Source organism: Pongo abelii, chromosome 13 (genome assembly GCF_028885655.2).
Source record: "Pongo abelii isolate AG06213 chromosome 13, NHGRI_mPonAbe1-v2.0_pri, whole genome shotgun sequence".
In the NCBI taxonomy this organism is placed as follows: Eukaryota; Metazoa; Chordata; class Mammalia; order Primates; family Hominidae; genus Pongo; species Pongo abelii.
The window spans coordinates 125,165,452-125,184,852 of record NC_071998.2 but is presented as its reverse complement, the minus strand read 5'-3'; the positions used below and the strand labels follow the sequence as shown (position 1 = coordinate 125,184,852).

At 56.0% G+C, this 19,401-nt stretch overlaps 1 protein-coding gene across 4 annotated transcripts in view; it reads left to right on the top strand.

Moving 5' to 3' along the window:
• The window catches only part of VAV2 (vav guanine nucleotide exchange factor 2), a 231,062-nt gene that overhangs the window by 168,620 nt on the left and 43,041 nt on the right, over positions 1 to 19,401 (top strand). For all 4 annotated transcript variants that reach the window (XM_024251692.3, XM_054519342.2, XM_054519341.2 and 1 more), the window contains 4 exon segments: positions 12,171 to 12,273; positions 15,275 to 15,373; positions 17,079 to 17,147; positions 18,180 to 18,280. In XM_024251692.3, coding sequence (XP_024107460.1) covers positions 12,171 to 12,273; positions 15,275 to 15,373; positions 17,079 to 17,147; positions 18,180 to 18,280 — 372 coding nt within the window.

Sequence of the window (19,401 nt, the reverse complement as noted above, 5' to 3'; positions counted from 1 at the left end):
GGGATCCTCTGTAGGCAGTCCAGCCTTTCTCGCTCCTGTGGTCTAGACAAGCCCAGTCCCCGTCGGGAGGTGGCTGCGGGACTGCTGGGTGGGGGCTCCCTGTCCTCACCTTCCCTGTTAACGGAGCCATCAGCACTTCCCTGTGGGGCTGGCTGTGGAGGATGCAGCTGGTAGAGATGAGAGCCCCACACTTTCAGGGGCCCTCCCTGCCCCCCTCGGACATCTTGTTGGCCCCTTGGTACTCTGGCACCACAGTGGGCCCCAGCTGTCTCCAGAGGCCCTGCTGCCACGTGGCTGGGGGCTTCAGTGACCTCAAAACCCCGCTCCCCGACCCCCACCACTGAGGGAGAGGCCGTTTGTTCCTTCTCAGTGGGAGATCGTAGGGGAGCCCTCTGACGCACGCAGAGCAGGTGCGCGTGACCACCCAGCCCGCTCCACATTCCCGTGTGTGTGTGAGCAGGTATGGCCTGGGACTTCCAGGGGTTTTCATTTTTAATACCTCGTTAAACTCGAGTGCTTTCAGGACTGATTCAGTCACAGCAACTCTCTGGTCTCATTTAATGCCGTCTCTGCAGAGGGAGGGGACTGGCGCAGAAGGGACAGCTTTAAAGACATACACATTCATCTTGCCGTTTTCCAGGAAGGGGTAGGCAGCTGGGCTGCGGCCCGAATGAGAGGGCTGTGCTGTGTCTGATGAAGGTCCCTCCCCCTCTAAATCGCCCTCCTCGTGCTGTTCTGGAACCCCAGGAAGAGGAAGACTTCTCCCTTTTGACGTTATTTCCCTTGTTTTCAGCATAGATCTGACTGACACACAGTGGCACTTAAGAAATATTGTTCAAAATGAACAAGCGTCACATGCTGGGTTTTATTGTAAAAGTCCCTTCAGGTACATAGTATCTCCTATATTGATTGCCCAACTCCTATTCATTCTACAAAACCCAACCTGCAGGTCACCTTCTCTAAGAAGCAGCCCCCAACCCTACCAGGCTGAATTGAAGTTCACCTTCACCAGATGCTTAGAAAGGACAGCAGGACAGTCTCTGCCACCAACTTTCCCTTGTCTTCCTGCTTCTGTTTCTCACTGCCAAGATAAACACTCCATAAGGGTCATTGGTAAAGGAGCAGAGCACAGAGAGGACACCTAACTAGGCCTGGGCCTAGTGCTCTGTGGTACGAGGAAGGGTTGGGGGTAATGAGGTCTGGAGAGCATTCACGATTCCCGTACTGGAGGATCTGAGCCATAGGTCTGTACGCTGTTCGACAATCCCTGCTCCTGTCCCCTGAGAGCGAGGCCCCGGGCTTTGCCGCTTCATCTCAGCCCTCACAGCTCTGCAAGGTGGGTGCTCCAGCCCCCACTTTGCAGTTGCACAAATTAAGGCTCAGAGAGGGTAGGTGACTTGCCGGAGGTCACACAGCATGCTTCACATGGCAAAGGGGGAAATGAAACCCTGTGCTGTGGCCGGGGACATTCCCCTGGGCCCAGTCCTTGTGACCTGGCCCCCGGGGCTGTTCTTTTTTGGTTCCTGAATATTTTTAGATGGTGGGAGGCTCTTTTACTGCTTAGAAAGAAGCCCCCCAAAAGAGGGAGTTATGGCCAGGAGGGACAGTCAGGTGGACGGGTCTCCTTCCGGGAATCCGGTAGCCGGGTCCTGTGCAGGTGCCCGCCTACGTGGCTTGGCGAGCTGGGTGACTCTCATGCCCTCTCTGAGCCCTGGTTTCCCCACCTATAGAAAAAGCAAGGCCTTCCTCCCTCATGGGTCGTGGCGAGGGTCTGCCAGGGCGTGTGGGAACAAGCTCCCTGATGTGTAAAGTGGTTCTTGTCTGTCTATCTGTCCGTCTGTCCTTCCCCACATGCACACCATCCACTTACCAGCCGGCTTCTTCAGAGGCTTGATGCGCCTTCCCTCCGCCGCCCCCACCCCAGTCCCCTGGGGATGAAGCACCCTGCGGTGTGGACCGAGGTCAGGAAACATCCGACTCGGTTTCCTAGTAACACACTAATGGCAGCTTGGTACCCTGCTTGGCGGCATCAGACAGCCCGGGGCCAGTATGGCGCATCCCATCCTGTCAGCAACACTATTTTATGTCCGCCGTAAACATACAGGCTCACCAGGGGCAGAAAGCAGAGTTTGTTGGTTTTCTTTGATTTTCTGTGGGCGGCAGGGGCAACGGCCTCTGAGCAGCTGCATTTCTGTAACAGAATCGGGGCAGGCAGGCGAGGCTGTTGGGCTGGGGCCTCGGGGTCTCGGGCAGAAGGTGAAGGTGGCAGGTTTTGCCGTCCCTGGAGGGCTACAGCCGTGCTCGGGGCCCCTCCTGGAAGATTTCAGGCTATCGTGAGGACAAAAATAATGATCAGGATTTAGCATCTGTCAGCGCAGCTGACTCCCAGAAAACAGCAGGAGTGAAAGGATGAGGAGGGGTGGTCACTGGCCCGGGGTGGAGGGAGCTGGGGTGGAGGGAGCTGGGCTGGGGCCCAGGTCTGGCCGTGGAGGCCCATTCACGTCTGGGCTTCCACATTCCTGCCTGGCCATCTCGGGCCTCCTCATGGGCCACTGGACAGAGAAGAATGATCCCTGAAACCCACAAAAGCAACACAGCTAAGCAGGAACTAATGCAGCACCAATCCCCCCATCCAACTTTCTAGTCTCCTAGGTTTTAAAAAATCTGTCATTTTTAATGCTGACCACACTATGTGTTGAGACCGGCCCCTGTGCTAAATGCCGTCTCATTGAATGAGCCCCTCCTCTCGCCCTCTGGGGTGATGGGCCATGCTCCCACTTATTGAGCACCTACTGTATGCTCAGCCTCTACTGGTCTTGTACATGATGGCTGATCCTTGCAACTGTCACCCTCCCGTTGCAGATGGGAAACTGAAGCTTAGGTTATCCTGGACACAGTTACAGAGCTAGAAACAGGAAGGGCTACAAAGACAACCCTAGTTTGCCTCGCTGCCTCCCCTCCAGGGGCTCAGGAGCGACAGTCAAGTTCCTGCCAACAAGAGACCCACTGCTGCCCGCCTGTTCCGAAGTGATGAGGACTGGCCAGCTCTGTGGACCAGACACTGGTGTGGCATGGGTGTGGAGTTTTTCCATGAAGTGTAGCCTCTGATGACATGGAGCCTCCACACACTTCTTTCTAGCCAAGACACTGATGTGAAAAGGATCAGTGTGTGACACAGCAACCTGCCACAAAGCCACGGGAGAGTGATGTAATTGTGCCACGGAGATTCCGGAGCCACCTGCAGACGTGGCAGGGCCTTGGGGTGCTTTTCAAGGAGTGTGGGAGTGTGGGATGGGTCCAGAGGGAAGGCACGACAGCCCGGCCCCTCCCCTGTGGGATTGCGTGGAGGGCCACGTGGGGCTGGCTCTGGTTCCACGTGTGCCAAGTCTTAGCTGAGTTCTCCTCAAGCTCATGTCTAGTGAGAACGCTGAGGTGAGGGTCCTTACACAATGGGACCCTCCTCCCCTGTCACTGCCCTGCACTCCCAGGAGACTTCAGACCCCTCAGTGGGTCTCATGGTATACCCCTCTCCCAGCCCAGCCCCTGAGGGTTCCCTCTTCCTCCCAGTGGACAGCTGTGGCCCTCAGGTACACTGGGCCTGCTGGTCATGACGCAAGTGAACCTGCCTTCCAGGTGACTAAGACTGGCCATGTGTCACCTCCTTGTGCAAGAAACTTATTTATGGAGGCCGGGCGCGGTGGCTCACGCCTGTAATCCCAGCAGTTTGGGAGGCCGAGGCGGGCGGATCACGAGGTCAGGAGATCGAGACCATCCTGGCTAACACAGTGAAACTCTGTTTCTACTAAAAATACAAAAAAAAAATTAGCCGGGCATGGTGGCGGGTGCCTGTAGTCCCAGCTACTCGAGAGGCTGAGGCAGGAGAATGGCGTGAACCCCGGGGGCGGAGCCTGCAGTGAGCCGAGATTGCGCCACTGCACTCCAGCCTGGGCGACATCGAGACTCCGTCTCAAAAAAAAAAGAAACTTGTTTATGGAGAAGATGGCACCTTTGCCAAGAAGCCAGGTAGCAGTGGCATTTCCACGTCAGTGATGGCCAAAGGAAAGGAGCTATTAGGGAGCAGAGCTTGTTACCCAAGTGACACCACAGTGGCGTCTGCCTCTAGGCTCTGTTCCGTACCTGGGAGATTTCCTGGTGCCAGGATTCAGATGCAGCTGCTGCCCAGTCAGTCTCCCCACTTGGACTGTGAGGTCACTGGGACAGATGGCCATTGTCCCCTCTGTCCCGAGGACCCAACATATTTCTGATGCAGAATGGGTCGTAGGAGAAATACTGGTTACACCCATTACATCTGGTAGGTTTTTATCTTAATTACTAAGTTTATATTATTAACATTGTTTTATCAAATACGTTTGATTTTATTTTCCTAATTTAATTTAATTTTTTAAAAAACCACTTCTTTACTGTTCCCTTTATTTCTCCCTCTCTCATAATTTAGAATATGTGTGTCATGAAATTTCAGTTCCACTGTTTTAGAATTTCAAATGGCACACAGGAACCTGTCTCTCCCAGTGTTCATTGACCAGAATACAGATGGTTGGGAGAGCACTTTGGACGAATGAAAAGTGCCATCTGTGTGGCCAGGCTGATGACCAGTGCTCTGGGCTCCACAAGGAGGGCCCGGTAGGAAGGGAGCCTAAGGGTGTGACAGGCAGAACTAGGTGACCCCAGGTTCCGTCCCCCCCAGTATCAACAGGCTTCGGATAACTGACATTGGACGGAAGGGAGAGAAGGGATGTTGTCTGCATGTTTAAGATGATTCTATCCCAGAGATAGATTCCCAAACACAGCTTCTCCTTCAGTGTTTTTGGTTGCTCAGTCTTTTTTTTTTTTTGAGACAGAGTCTCTCACTCTGTCTCCCAGGCTGTAGTGCAGTGGTGCAATCTCGGCTTACTTCAAGCTCCGCCTCCCGGGTTCATGCCATTCTCCTGCCTCAGCCTCCCAAGTAGCTGGGACTGCAGGCGCCTGCCACCATGCCCAGCTAAGTTTTTGGTATTTTTTAGTAGAGACAGGGTTTCACCGTGTTAGCCAGGATGGTCTCGATCTCCTGACCTCGCGATCCGCCTGCCTCGGCCTCCCAAAGTGCTGGGATTACAGCTGTGAGGTTGCTTACTTTTAACCTCGGTGCCCCGGGCAAATGACAAGAGGTTAATGGGAAGTGGTGCGTGAAGAATGAGCCTGTGTGAAGGAATGTTCCTCGTAGTCGTGGATTAAAGAAAACAACACAGGTGTGGCCGGGCGCGGTGGCTCACGCCTGTAATCCCAGCATTTTGGGAGGCCGAGGCAGGTGCATTGCTTGAGGCCAGGAGTTCGAGACCAGCCTGGCCAACATGGTGAAACCCCGTCTCTAGGAAAAATAAAACAATTAGCTGGGCATCATGGTGAGTGCCTGTAATCCCAGCTACTCGGGAGGCTGAGTATCGTTCATAGCATCTCGGGTCCAAGAAGGAAATCACCAAACACAAGAAACAGGAGAAAGTGAGTCATGCTCAGAAAAGAAGAGTCAATAGAAGCCAGCCCTCAGATGACCCAGATGTTGCAATTAGCGGCTTCCAAGAAGCATAACCAGTGGGATCTCCGTAGATGGGCTGAGGGGATTTATTATGGGAATTGGCTTATGCAATTATGGAGGCCAGAAAGTCCTACCATATGCTGCCTGCAAGCTGGAGACCCAGGAAAGCCAGTGATTTAACTTAAGTCTGAGTCCAAAGGTCAGAGAACCAGGGAGCCAGTGATGTGTCAGCCCAAGGCCGAAGGCCTGAGTCCTGGTGCGGGTTGGGCAGGCGCTGGTGTGTGTTCTGGAGTCTGAAGATCTGACACCCAGGAGTTCTGATGTCTGAGGGCAGGAGACGGTGGATGTCTCAACTTCAGAAGAGAGCAAGTTCGTCGCCCTCCGCCATTTTTTTTTTTTTTTTTTTTTTTTTTTTTTTTTTGAGATGGAGTCTTGCTTTGTCACTCAGGCTGGAGTGCAGTGGCACGATCTCACCTCACTGCAAGCTCTGCCTCCCAGGTTCACGCCATTCTCCTGCTTCAGCCTCTCGAGTAGCTGGGACTTTAGGCGCCCGCCACCATGCCTGGCTGATTTTTTGTGTCTTTTTTTAGTAGAGATGGGGTTTCACCATGTTAGCCAGGATGGTCTCGATCTCCTGACCTCATGATCCGGCCACCTCGGCCCCCCAAAGTGCTGAGATTACAGGCGTGAGCCACCTCGCCCGGCCGCCCTCTGCCTTTTTTGTTCTACTTGGGCCCTCAATGGATTGGATGACACCTGTCCGCACTGGTGAGGGTAAATCTTTACTTGGTCTTCTGATTCAAATGTCAGTCTCTTCCGGAAACCCCCTCACAGACACACCTAGAAATAACGCTTCACCAGCTCTCTGGGTAGTCCTTAGCCCAGTCAAATTCACATACAAAATCAGCCGTCACAGCAGCTATTATATATACGGTCAAGGACTTAGAGGAAAATGTGCGAAGAATGAATGAACAGATGAGGAACCTCAGCAGGGAAATAGAAACTACTGAAAACTGGCAAATGGAAATCCTAAAACTGAAAAGCACGATATCTGAAATGAACAATCGCTGGATCAGCTTGATTAAAAAGTTGCGCGCGGCAGAGGGAAAAGTCGTTGAACTTCCAAGTAGTTCAGTGGAAGTTATGTACTTTAGTATTTTATTTTTTATTTTTTTGAGACAGAGTTTCACTCTTGTCTCCCAGGCTGGAATGCAATGGTGCAATCTTGGCTCACTGCAAACTGCACCTCCCAGGCTCAAACAATTCTCCTGTCTCAGTCTCCTGAGTATTTTTAGTAGAGATGGGGTTTCACCATATTGGCCAGGCTGGCCTCGAACTCCTGACCTCAGGTGATCCACCCGCCTCGGCCTCCCAAAGTGCTGGGATTACAGGCGTGCGCCACCGTGCCAGGCTGGACGTTACACACTTTAAATAACAGGGAGGAAAGAAGCCTGGAGAGAAGGGACAGAGCCTGAGACATGTGGGATGACGTCAGGACGTCTAACATGGATGTTATTGCAGTCTCAGAAGAGGAAGAATGAAGGAAGCAGAATAAACGTTGAAAAAGAAAAGGCCCAATTCTTCCTAAATTCCAAAGCCTCTGTCGTAATACTACAAAATGTTTCTGAGAGAAATTAAGGAAGACTTAAATAAAGTATATACTATGTTTATGGATTGGAAGATGTTATCGTTAAGATGGCAGTTCTCCCCAAATTAAACTGTAGACTCAATACAGTGTCTACCATGATCCCAGCAGACATTTTTTAAAAATTGACAAGACGGTTGTAAAGTTTACGTGGAGATGCAGAGGACCTTGGAATAGCCTAATCAGTCTTGTAGAAGAACAAAGCTAGATTTACATTACCTGATTTCAAGAGTTTCTATGAAATTTATCAAGACACAGAAGTGTTAGCATAAAGATAGACAAATAGATGGATGGAATAGAGTAGTTATTCCAAAATAGACTCACCCTTATTTGGTCAATTGGTTTCTGACAGAGATCCAAGCAATCCAATGGTAAGGTTTTTGTTTGTTTGTTTTCTAAGAGTCAGGGTCTCACTCTGTCACCCAGGATGGAGTGCAGTGGCACGATCATAACTTATTGCAGCCTCAAACTCCTGGACTCCAGCAATCCTCCTTCCTCAGCCTCCTTAGTAGCTGGGACGACAGGCATGAGCCACCATGCCCTGCTCGAAAAAGAGGAGTTTTGAGAAATTGTTCTGGAACATGTGGATATTCCTATGGGAAAAAAAGTGAACCCTACTACTTCATACCATGCACATAAATTAAGTTGAGATGAAATCAGAGACCTAAACATAATGGCTAAAACTATGAAGTTCCTATAAGAAAATATATTGTGATTGAAAGACAGCAAAGATTTCTTAGACAAGACACAAGGATTTCTTAGGACACAGGACAGAGCCAGGATGCGACTAAGGAAAGATGTGATAAATTAGGCTTTATTAAATTAAAGGTGAATGCTTGAATATCATTAAGAAAATGAATAGCCAAGCTAGAGACTGGGGGAGGAATCACAAAACATATCTGACTTTTATCCAGAATATGTGAAGAACTCACCGAATTCAGTAAGAAGACAGACAACCAATTTTTAGAAATGGACAAAAGTCTTGAACAGACTCTTCACAAAGGAAGGTATACAGTAAGGACACAGAAGACCCCTCAGCAGTGTTAGCCATCAGGCAAGTGCCAGATAGAACCACAGTTCTGTTTCACTCCACACGCACTCTGGGGGCTGAATGGAAAAAGACCGGCCACAGCAGAAGCTGACGAGGATGTGGAGCAGCAGCTGGGGCTGGTGAGCGCTGCTGGCTGGGGGTGTGGAATGCACCCACTTTAGAAAAGCATTTGTCAGCTGCTTATGCGGTTGAGTCTAGACCTCCCCTTTGACCAGCAGTTCCACTCCTAGTGGAATTTTGTTTCCAAAGGAAAAGAAAGCCTGTGTAACCCCCCACCCACCACACATGCGTGCGCGTGTGCATACACACACACACACACATACACACAAACACACACACAACTTGAATGCTCATATAGCAGCGTTTATTCACAATAACCAAAAACCTGGAGGCAACCCAAATGCCTATCAAGAAAGAGAATGGGTAACACGTTGTTATTCATGCCGTGGATTAGTACTCAGCAGTAAACAGGAATGAGCTATACAGATGTGGGCAAGTCAGAAGGGATGTGTCTCAAACTCAAAGATCCGATGTTGAGGGGAAGAAGCCAGGCACAAAAACAAATCTAACGCACAACACCATTGACATTACTACAGACAAGGCTTGTCTAAACGCACGACACCGTTGACATTCTACAGACAAGGCTCGTCTGTGGTGAAGAACAGTCAGAACGGTGGTTGCTGGGGGCGGGAAGGAGACTGATGGGGAAGGGCAGGAGCTCCGGTGAGATGAAAATGCTTTGTGATGTGGGAGGGCATGAGTGACACAGGTGTATCCACTTGTCAGAAAGGTACCACTAAGGGTGTATTTTGATCCCTAAAAAGCTTAGCAAAAATATTGTGAGAACCTTGTGCTTGGCATTTCTCACCAAGCTTCAGAAGCAGCGGGTGCTACATAGACGTGGACTTGTACCTAGATCCGGGCGTGACAGTTCTGACTTCAAGATGGGGCCAGGGAAGAGGGAGGCGGGGGGGGACTCTGCCTTCCACACCCCTTTTCTAGGTCCACCCAGGCTTCAAAGCATCTTTCGAGTCTCATCTGTTCAGGAAGATTCTGACCATCCCAGCCTTCCCTAGCCTCTCCCTCCTTAATATGTTTGGGCTCGGGATGGAGCTCGTGCCTCTTCCATCCCGGGATCAGTGGATCGTATCCTGTATTTCCCGGAATACGCTCAGGCCTTGTCAGAGCTGGGCACGTCGTAGAGTACGCAGTAAATGGCAGTGCAAGGCCACTGCTGTGGGAGGCATGGGTGAAGGATGTGTGTCCATGGCATCTGAGAGAGCTGCAGCAGCCCGGGCTGGGCTTTCCCATCTGCACCATGACAAGCCTGGGAATCCTGGGGGAGAGGAAAAACGTTGCATGTCGTCAGCAGCTGATTCTGGTCGACCCGTGATGGGGGTAGCACGGGGGCCTTTATGAACAGGCTCCTGAGTGGTGGGGGAGAGCCCTGGGCTCTGTTGGGACGCCCCACAGTGTGGCCGTTTGCCATCCCTGCACGGGATGACCTCCAGGCCCCTGTCCAGGTCTGGCTTGCAGCCGTTTTTGATCCATGTCATCAGCTCTTGCAGCATTTAACAGCCAACCCCCCTTCCACCTGGCCTGTTGGAGAAAAGCTGACGTCTGTCTCTAGACAGTCTGAGTGGCCTCATTTGCCCTTGAGTTGTCTCATTCAGCAGCCTGGAAGCTTCCCTGTCTCGCCTCGCCTCCAACTGTCAAGAGTTTTCAACAGAGGCTTTGCCGCCAGCCTCGCTCTGCCGCGTGACGGAAACGGGGTGGCTGGCAGCCGCTGAGAACAATCCCTGCAGTCACTTGCCTGCGTCCCTGGTAGCCTGGTGGGCAGAGAGGTGGGGGCTGTGTCCTTGGGGACAGCATCTGGAGAGGCAGGGGAGGTGATTTGTGTCATCGCTGGTGACAGTTTCTAAGGCAGTCGCCGAACCTGGCTGGGGACAGACCTTTGAGATGGGTTAGTAAGAAAACCTGTGAGCTCACAAACACCCTTCCTGCGTTCATGCCTGTTCCAGGGGGAGCCTCTGTCACCAGAATGTGGGCCCAGCCCGTCTGACGGCTGCCTTTACCCTGACTTCAGCCCTCCTGTATGCTGAGTGACACCCAGATGGACCTCTCACGGTGGAGGGCGGGTGGGGAGAGAGGAGAGGACAGTGAGCGAGGGCCGCAGCCCTGCCCCTTGCTGGCTGTTTAACCTCAGTGTGTTTGTTTTAATCTGCACAATGGCCACAGTGCTGTTACCGCCAAGGAGTCTGTGAGGCCCAAGAGAATAACTGTTTTTCTACAGGCGCTGGCACACAGAGGGGCTTGCCCATGGGTGGGTGGCTCTTTGAATGCTGGTTGGAGGGTTCGATCAGCCCGGTCTGTCCAGGGCCATCTGCCCTCTGCCAGCCTTGCTCCTCTGGCTGGCTTTCATCCTCCTCACTCACAACTGTAGCGGTGCAGAAAATGAAGTACCCGGAGCGACAGCTTCCTCTGCCTCCTTTGCCCGCCTGCCTGCGGGAGGCTCCACAAGACAGGAGCTGGGCTCGCCCCCGGCTTCCCCTCTAGAGAGGCACAGATGCTTCGCCCACAGACGGACGCCGTGTGGCTTGTGCATTGCAGCGTGTCCTCCAGGGAAGGTGCTGAGGGCCTTCCTCGAATGCACACGGGCCCTCCCTCTCTCAAGTAGACCTTGAATGGTCCTCCCCAACCCAAGCCTTAAAAGGCGACAGCTGATATTCAAAGGCGAGGTTTGGGATGAGGCCGTGGCATACAGTGTGGCTGGGGAGCCCGTTCCTGAGTGCCGCAGGGATTGTTCCTGCCCTGGCTTCCGTCCCTGCCTCGCCTCCCTGCGTGCTGGCCGTGGTGGCAGTGGAAGGGGGGTGCTCTGCATTTATTTCCGTCCTTCTCGCAGTGAACTTTGCCACCCACTTGGAGCCCGGGATGTGAGATGCGTCCTTGTGCAGGGGTGAGGGCTTGCAGGGCTGAATACACAACCGGTCTGGGCCTGGGGTAGCTCCTGCCCCTCCACCCCCAGGTGCAGTGAGCCCCCAGCGGGGCCTGTGGGAACAGGGGGTGGTTGGATTGGCTCAGTTGCTGATTCAGTGAAAGACTTGCTGAGCCCCAGCAGGTCAGGTGTGGAGCGTCAGGAGGGCTGAGGAAGCCCAGTGTGGGGAGGGGCCAGGCTCATCCGCTGCCACTCACAGAGTCACTGGAAATGTAGCCAAGGAGCTGCATCGAGTACACGAGCGCCTGCAAGAGTCCAGATCACAGACCAAGTGGGGATCCTGGTGGATGTCTTGGAGGAGGTGGCCCGTGAACTGAGTCCTGCAGGCAGAGGGGTGGCTTGTTGGAGTAGGACCGTGAGCTAAAACAGAGCTTTATTGTATTAGATTTGGGTGGGAATTTCTTTGGCTCTGGTTTCAGAAGGCAAATGACAAACTCCGGGTCACCCTCCATGTACCCGGAACCTTTGCACCTTGGCTCCAAGGACTGGAAGAGCCAGGGCTGAGCCGGAAGTACTCAGGTCTCCAGGTCACAGCTGTGGGCGGGAGGAGAGAGGCTTCTGGTCTGGAGGCAGGAGCTGGGTGCTCCCGTCAGGTAGGGGTGGGAAGATTCTGGTGAAGGCAGGGGTCCCGCCCCTGGACCTCTGGCCTACGTCCCCAGCATTTACCAAAGGGCTGGAGAAGTGGGGGCTTTGTCCTGGCAGATCCCTCTGAAATGCACCTAGTGGAGGCAGCAGGCAGACTACTGGAGGATGCTCCCTACGCTGCCCAGTTCGCACCCACAGATGCCCTGCAGGCGGGGCCCACCCCATTTTGTAGACTGAGGCCCGGGCAGGTGACCTCACTGTGGCCCCAGCCGCCTGCATCTCTCATAGACCCTCGTGCTCTGCGGCTCCCCGGTCAGGGTGGCGGGAGCCTCCCCTCCCCTCTAACCTGCCTCCTCCTGTGCAGCGAGCATGATCTGGGGGAGGACATCTACGACTGCGTCCCGTGTGAGGATGGAGGGGACGACATCTATGAGGACATCATCAAGGTGGAGGTGCAGCAGCCCATGGTGAGCCCTGCCCCGCTCCTGCCCCGCCCCTGCCCCGCCCCTGCCCCGCTCTTCCCTCCCCTCCCCTCCCTTCCCTCGCAGAGCAGCCTGGCCCTTGCTTAACACAATACCGAGCCGTCCCCATGTCTGAGCCACCAAGGGGGAGCTGCTCTGGATGCAGGGGGACGTCCAGAGGGTGCACCCCTTGGTCCTTCCCAGTCCCCACGGGGCTCCTCTGAGGAGCATCCTTGGAAACCCTCACTGACTCCTGGTCCACTCTGTACCCTTCCTCTCTATGGAGATGTCCTCAGGTGCCCCAGAGGTGACACCACCCCTGTCATGACCCCCGCCTGTGTTGCCATGGGATTCTCCTTCCAAGGGTTTGCAGGACCCTCAGTCCTTCCTGCCCAGGGAGCCTTAAGATAGTAACTTGGCGCATGGTCTAACAGCACGCGTCATTTTCCCCCTTTGTGTGGAGAATGATGAGACCAATATTGGCCCAATTAGCCAGCTGTGCGTCTTTTATGTTTGGAGGATGTTTATTTCCAAGCAGGCACTGGCGAATAATCTCTCGGATGCCAGTTTGCTCCGCGTGGGTTTATTGCCAGCAGCTGCTGTGTGGAAGGTGGGGATCTGGCGGAGCTGGAATGGGGAGACAGGGACCTGGTGGGGCAGGTCACAGGCCCTCGGACCCCCAGGCTCCTGAGAGTAGGCGAGATGCCACTTGCCAACCGTGGAGGCTTTTGATGCCATTGGTTTCCCCCGAAGAAATTGGAGATTTCTCAAAAAGCTGATTTCAGTGTTTTCCTTTAGTGTGGGAGTAACCAGCTGGTGGTGGAGAGGCAGAAAGCTGGGGAAACAAATCCCTAAAGAGGCCTTGCCCGCTCTGCTGGCATCCTGCTGGGAGAGACAGGCAGGTGCAGGGCTGGGGGTCTCACAGCCCCCAAACTGACTCTTAAGAGCAGGTTTCTCTGCTTGTCCTTGAAGGGTCTCGAGCTGAGTTTTGTTCCCCGCCGTTACTGGGAGGTCTCCCCTCAGGGATGGTGGTCCTTTGTGGAGGCAGCAGGGCCTCCAGTTTGCCTTCCCGGGGAGCCTGGCTGGGTAGCTGTTAGGGCTGGAAGGGTGAGCCATGGCCCTGCTGCTGGGGGCTCCCTTCGCCTCCCCAGAGCTGGCCCGAGAGGTCCCGAGGTGGCCGGTGAGCTGTCTGGACTTGGGAATGAGCTCTGACTGGTCAAGGCCAGTTCATTCCCCAAGTTGTTTGAAAGCTGGGCGTCCTGCGGGTAAACTTCAGCAGGTGGGTGCATTGCCTGTGAGGTTGTATGGGGGATCCTGACCCTGGATCATGCAGGCCCTTTCTCTGGAGACCCCCATCCGTGCCTGGTGAGAGTGGGTGCTCCCTGGAGCCCACTGCTGTCCCTGGTTCTGAAGAGGTCTCAGACCTCTTTGAGAAAACGCATGTGAAAGGACATGGAGTGTCCACAGAACCTGCCAGGCTGGGGAACAGCACTGCCTGTGTCCCGCTCTGCACAGTGTCCTCATGCCCAGCGCTGGTCCAGCTGGTCTCGAGCTGTCCAGTCCATCCAGGCAGGGACTGGGGACAAGGGGCAGTTCCTCCTTCCTGCCAGGGTCCTCTGAGATAAAACAGCTGCTTCCATGTCCTTCCCTGTCATGTCTGGAGCTCTCTGAACAACCCCAGTAGAAGGTAATAGAGATGGTGACTTCCCCAAAGGAAGAAGAAGCCAGAGGGTGGCAGGTGCCATTTCCAGAGCCTGGGTAGGGGACTGCTATGGAAGCTCTGGCCCATGAGCCATCGCCCTGCCCAGCTGGGCAGCACGAGGGGCCATGATGTGGCTTTGGGTCTGTTGGCTGGTTGTGGGGTGATGTTCCTGATGTCCCAGGCCCAGCTTGCCAGGACAGTGTGGGCCCTGCTAACTGGCGCTGTTTCTGGTTCTTTCTCCATGCTTGCAGATTAGATACATGCAGGTGAGTGGCCCGGAAGGGGAGGTTGGGGACGTCCTGCCTGCGCCGTCTTCTTGACCTTTCAGGGAGGTCTCAGACCTCTCTGAGAAAACTCAGGACCCTGCCCCCAGGGAGACATGGTCAGGCACACATGACTTCGGGCGTCACAGACCCTCGGCACCCCCGTGGTCCTGTACCCGCAGCCCCATCATGCACATTGCCTTAGAGATCTGCAGCCCGGCAGACCCAAGGGGACCCTTGGGGATTTCTTGGAGGATGATGATGGTCTTAGGCCCGACACGAGCACTGGGGGTCACAGCGCCATTTCTCCAGAGCCTTCTGACAGGTGGGGTTCACTCAGACTAACAGAACCTTAAAGACAACGTCAGGAAAATCCACCACTGCCCCACAGTGACCCCAACTGTCACCTCACCCTGGACCACTGGCCAGGCAATCTCTGAATAGTCCTGTCCCGGCCACATTCCACCAGAGGTGGGGGCAGGCCCTGCTCTGGAGGAGGTCCCAGGGACCCTCAGGCCCCCTGGCTAGAAACCAGTGGACACTCAGGGGAAGAGTCCAGCCTGCAGGTGGCTGTACTGAGACGTGCAATGGTGGATGTGGTCTGCATGGAGCCGAGCACACAGTCTGCCATATAGAGAGGACTTATGCATGCAGTAGGTGCTTTAGCAAGTCACTCCTGCTCCTGTGCTGGAGGGGATAGCTTCTGAGGCCCTCGCCCCCATCTGGTGAAGAATTGAGATTCAGAATCAGAGGAGTAGGAGCCTGGGATTCTAGAAGCCTCTGCCTCCAAGCCTTCCTTGGCACTGTCCCCATGTCACATCCCCTCCCCGTGCCTCAGTTTCTTCATCTGCAAAATGGATGGGAAGGGGTTGGGCCTCTCTATCACCCAATCTGGCTGCAGCACTGCACACTCAGTGACCTCGTGGCCAAACCCAAGGAAGAGTCCTCTTTTGTGGAGGTGTCTGGGTGTCACGGTGCAGATGTGCAGGTGGCAGGTGGCCGGGCCCATGGGGTCCTGCTGACGCCCCCTTCCCTCCTCTAGAAAATGGGCATGACTGAGGATGACAAGAGGAACTGCTGCCTGCTGGAGATCCAGGAGACCGAGGCCAAGTACTACCGCACCCTGGAGGACATCGAGAAGGTGAGGGCAGGCGGCGGCCGCCGGAAAATGGCAGCGGCCACTGTGGTCACTGCAGGGCCACCCGTCCCCTGGGAGTGCATTCCGGAGGCAGGGCCATAGGGCCTCTCTGAGGACAGGTGAAGGAGACTTGGTGGCCCTCCCAGCTCTGCCTCCAGGTACGCCCTACCCAAAAGGAGGGTGCCCTCTCCTTTCCTCTGCAGCCCCTGAAGTCCCAGCCTGCGCCTGTCCCTTTTCCTCCTCTGAGCCTAATCGGGGTGGGATTACGGCTTCAGCTCCTGAACATTGCTCTAAGGCAGGCGCTGAGCTAGCTCCTTGCATATTCCCCCCCACCCCACCTAGAGCTGCTCCCCAGCCTCTCCACACTCAGCCTCCGCCTCTGTAAAATGGAACAAAGCTCCCATGGGGGTCTGGGAGTGTCCTGCACAAGGCATGGTCAGGCCTAGTGATCAGAGCTGCAGACTCCAAGCTCCTTGCCCCAGCTGTTCCACTCTTGTACATCTGAGTCCTCTCTCCCGCTGGCCTGCTGAGCTCCTAGAGGGCTGAGAATTGGCCTTCACCTCTCCTACCCCACCTGGGCCTCCTGTAGGCACCTGGTCAGCCTGGCCCTGGGACGTTTCCCAGCATTTCTGAGTCTTCATTGCCAACTGCCACTGTTTACTGGGGAAAAAAACCAACCAGGGTGGCCGTGGTGCCTCCAGCCGAGAGACCTGGGCTGCCCCCTTGGGCCCAGGCTGGCCTTGCTCCGGCCGGGCCCCCTCCTGCTGCCCCCCCTGGTCCTTAGCTAGCGGCCTTTCTGCACACACATCTGTACACCCTGGCCCAGGTCCTTCCAGCTCCCTCGAAGCCCCGCCCATGCGCTGGCTTCTGAGAATCCTGGCTCTGAGGTCGGCCTCTGCCGGGGTCCTGCCGGCCTCTGCATCCCTCCACAGCTGAGTGCTGCTGCAGAAAGCAGGAGGGCTCCTGGGGTCTGTCTCCACCTGGCCTGGGGCTGCCACCGGGTGTGTTTGCTTGGACAATGCTCTCTGTGCCACGGGGTGGCCAAGGAGCGGTGCAGCAGCTGGGCCCAGAGGATGCCTGCAGAGCTGCTGGCTGCCCTGACCAGGAGCCACTCGGGGAGCAGGAGAGGAGAGGGTGGCAGGGCCTCCCCGGGTCTCCAGAGCAGGGTCGGCAGCCTCACACGTCCTCGTTTGCACTTCACATCCCACCTGAGGCTGGAGCTGGAGGACTGTCGTCCACAGCCTGCCCCACCACTGGCACTCCTCAGGGTGGAGAGCGTCTCTTTTGATGACAGTTTTGGGGTCATGCTCAGGAGCACAAGTTCAGTGTTTGAGTGCTGGGTGGGGACCATGGCCCTGTCCATCCAGAGTCCCTGTGGGTGATGGCCCTGCCTCCTGGGTCTCAGCCCCTCACCGCAAGCCACAACCCTAATGCCCACCTCAGGGCAGCCATAGCACCCAAGTCCACCCTGTGTGTGAGTGGCCACCACAGGACTCTGCCCCCGTCACGATGGGAGCGTTAGAATCTTTCCCCCCGCACCTCCCCCGCCCTGCACTCACCCCCAAGGAATGGAGCCCGATGTGGCCAGAACACAGGCACACCCCAGTGCCTGCCTCGGAGCTGCCCTCAGGACCCTCTCCTGGCAGCTGTGACCTTGAGAGGGCGGGCGACAGCAGCAGGGTGGCAGTGGTGGACTTCTATCTTCCAGAACTACATGAGCCCCCTGCGGCTGGTGCTGAGCCCGGCGGACATGGCGGCTGTCTTCATTAACCTGGAGGTAAGGGTTCCAGCCCCCCTCGTTCATGCCACGCTCTGGGCCCTAACTCGGCACTGGCCACACATGTCCTGCTGTCCCCAGGGCCTTGGAGAGCTGCACCCCTGCGGCTCCATGGTGGTTCGTGCTGGCCGGAAGGAGGAGCCCCCCGCTCTCTCCAGGGTCTTTGGATTTAGGAGCTAGGGTAGCAGGTTTCTGGGCTCCGCTTGTCTGCCGGTGAGGGCGGCACAGACGTGCGTGGCTGGAGGCACGGATGACGCTGAGAATGTAAATGAAGTTTTTGTCGACGGCCACAGAGAAACGTGTCCCTCCACCCCTTTGAGCAGACCCCCAACGTAGTCATAGAAAGGCAGTGCCCCATTCAAAGAGTCACCTTGACATGGTTAGCAGAGCAGGGCGCTGGCACCAGGCTCTGGCGGCTGTGCATGGGTGGGCTTCCTCTGGGGATATGCTGCTCCTGGCCCTTCCTCCTGGCCTGGTGGCCACAGGTGCCAGCAGCCCATGCGGTGGCTGTGTCTTGCCTCCCTGAGCGCCTCATTAGCTGCAAGGGTGGGCTCTGGTCACGCTGCCCTGGATGAGGCTGGCTTGGACCCCAGAGCTTCCTATAGTCTGTGTCTCTGACCTAGAGTTCATCTGTCCTTGAGCTGTGGCCAGGATGGAGGACCACAGACAGAAAGAGGCCTGGGGCGGGGATGGGAGTCCCCAGGTGCGGCCTGAGCACAGGAGTACTGCACTGTGCCGCCCCACTCTGTCTGCAGAGCCCGCCCCGAGTCGGCCACTGCGTGTCGGATGGGCTGTTGCGGGCTGTGGGCGGCTTTCCTCCCACACATACTAGCTCTTCTGTGCACCATCGCCATGGAATCTTCTACCTGAATCACACCCTGGCATGCACAGAGATGTGGGGTGCAGGCCCAGCACCCGGGCCCCTCACCCCTTTGACAGGAACCACAGAACCACAAGGGCGCGTTAAGGGCGGCGCTCCCGTCTAGCCTTGGGTGGGCCTGGCCAGGCACTCACGGCTGGTTTTCAACCCAGGACCTGATCAAGGTGCATCACAGCTTCCTGAGGGCCATTGACGTGTCCGTGATGGTGGGGGGCAGCACGCTGGCCAAGGTCTTCCTCGACTTCAAGGAAAGGTGAGTGGCTGCCGGCCCCTGGGGCTCCTCGGCCCCTCCCTGTCTGCGGGAGAGTTTACACAAGTGGGGCTCTTGTGTAAGTGGGACTCTTGGGGTGTCCTGAGGCAGGGGCCGCCCCTTCTGGACCCCGTCCTCCCTTGTTGAGGATGCCGCCCACCCCGAGCCGCAGCCTGGTTGATGGGGAGGGTGCGGAGCCTCCTGTTCTGTGGGAGCTCGGCAGGGGCAGGATTGGGGTTCTGGATGTTTCTAACTGGCTGTGAGGGGTGTGGCCATCCAAGTGGCTCGGCTGTCCCAGCAGAGATCTCGGGCCCCAACTTCTCCCTTCTGCGCCCTTGTGGCCAGTTCTTTAAAGTTAGGATGTGGACAAGGATGAAAGGAGGTGGCACGTGGAGCTTAAATGATGCCGAGGCTGTCGGAGGCCAGGGAGGTGATGTTTCTGGGGCTTAGACGATGCCCAGGCTGCCGGAGGCTGGGGAGGTGGCGTTTCTGGGGCTTAGATGATGCCCAGGCTGCTGGAGGCAGGAGAGATGGCATTTCTGGAGCTTAGACGATGCCCAGGCTGTTGGAGGCCGGGGAGGTGGCGTTTCTGGGGGTTAGACGATGCCCAGGCTGTCGGAGGCCAGGGAGATGGCGTTTCCAGCTACGGAAGTCTCGAGAGAGCCCCATCAGGGGACGGTGCCAAGCTCTCTGTCCCTCGGGGATCCTTTGGAGGAGCCCGAAGGGGTCTATGCTAATGCTTCCTGAACTTGGCTGCGCACTAGAGCCACTGGGGAGCTTGTTACAAATACCATGTCCGGGGTTCACTCTTGGAAGTGTCTGCTGTGGGGCGTGGGGACTTGTAGAAGACCCCACAAGTGCATCTTACCACGCGGCCCTGGGCCTAGGCATTGGGCGCCCAGGTCCATCTCTCCCTCATCTCTAGGAGGGTCCCCTGCGTCATCTGCCAGGTGGCCGTCAGCACAGCTCACACCCCTCCTGTCCAGGCAGCCGGGGACAGGCCCAGGGCTGGATTCTCAGGCACGTTGCCTGGGAAACCCTGCAGGTGCTTCCCCGTGTGCTCTGTAGCTCCAGGAAAGGCGCTACCCCCTTCCCTGTGAGGAGGGTCCCAGAGCCTGCTCTCC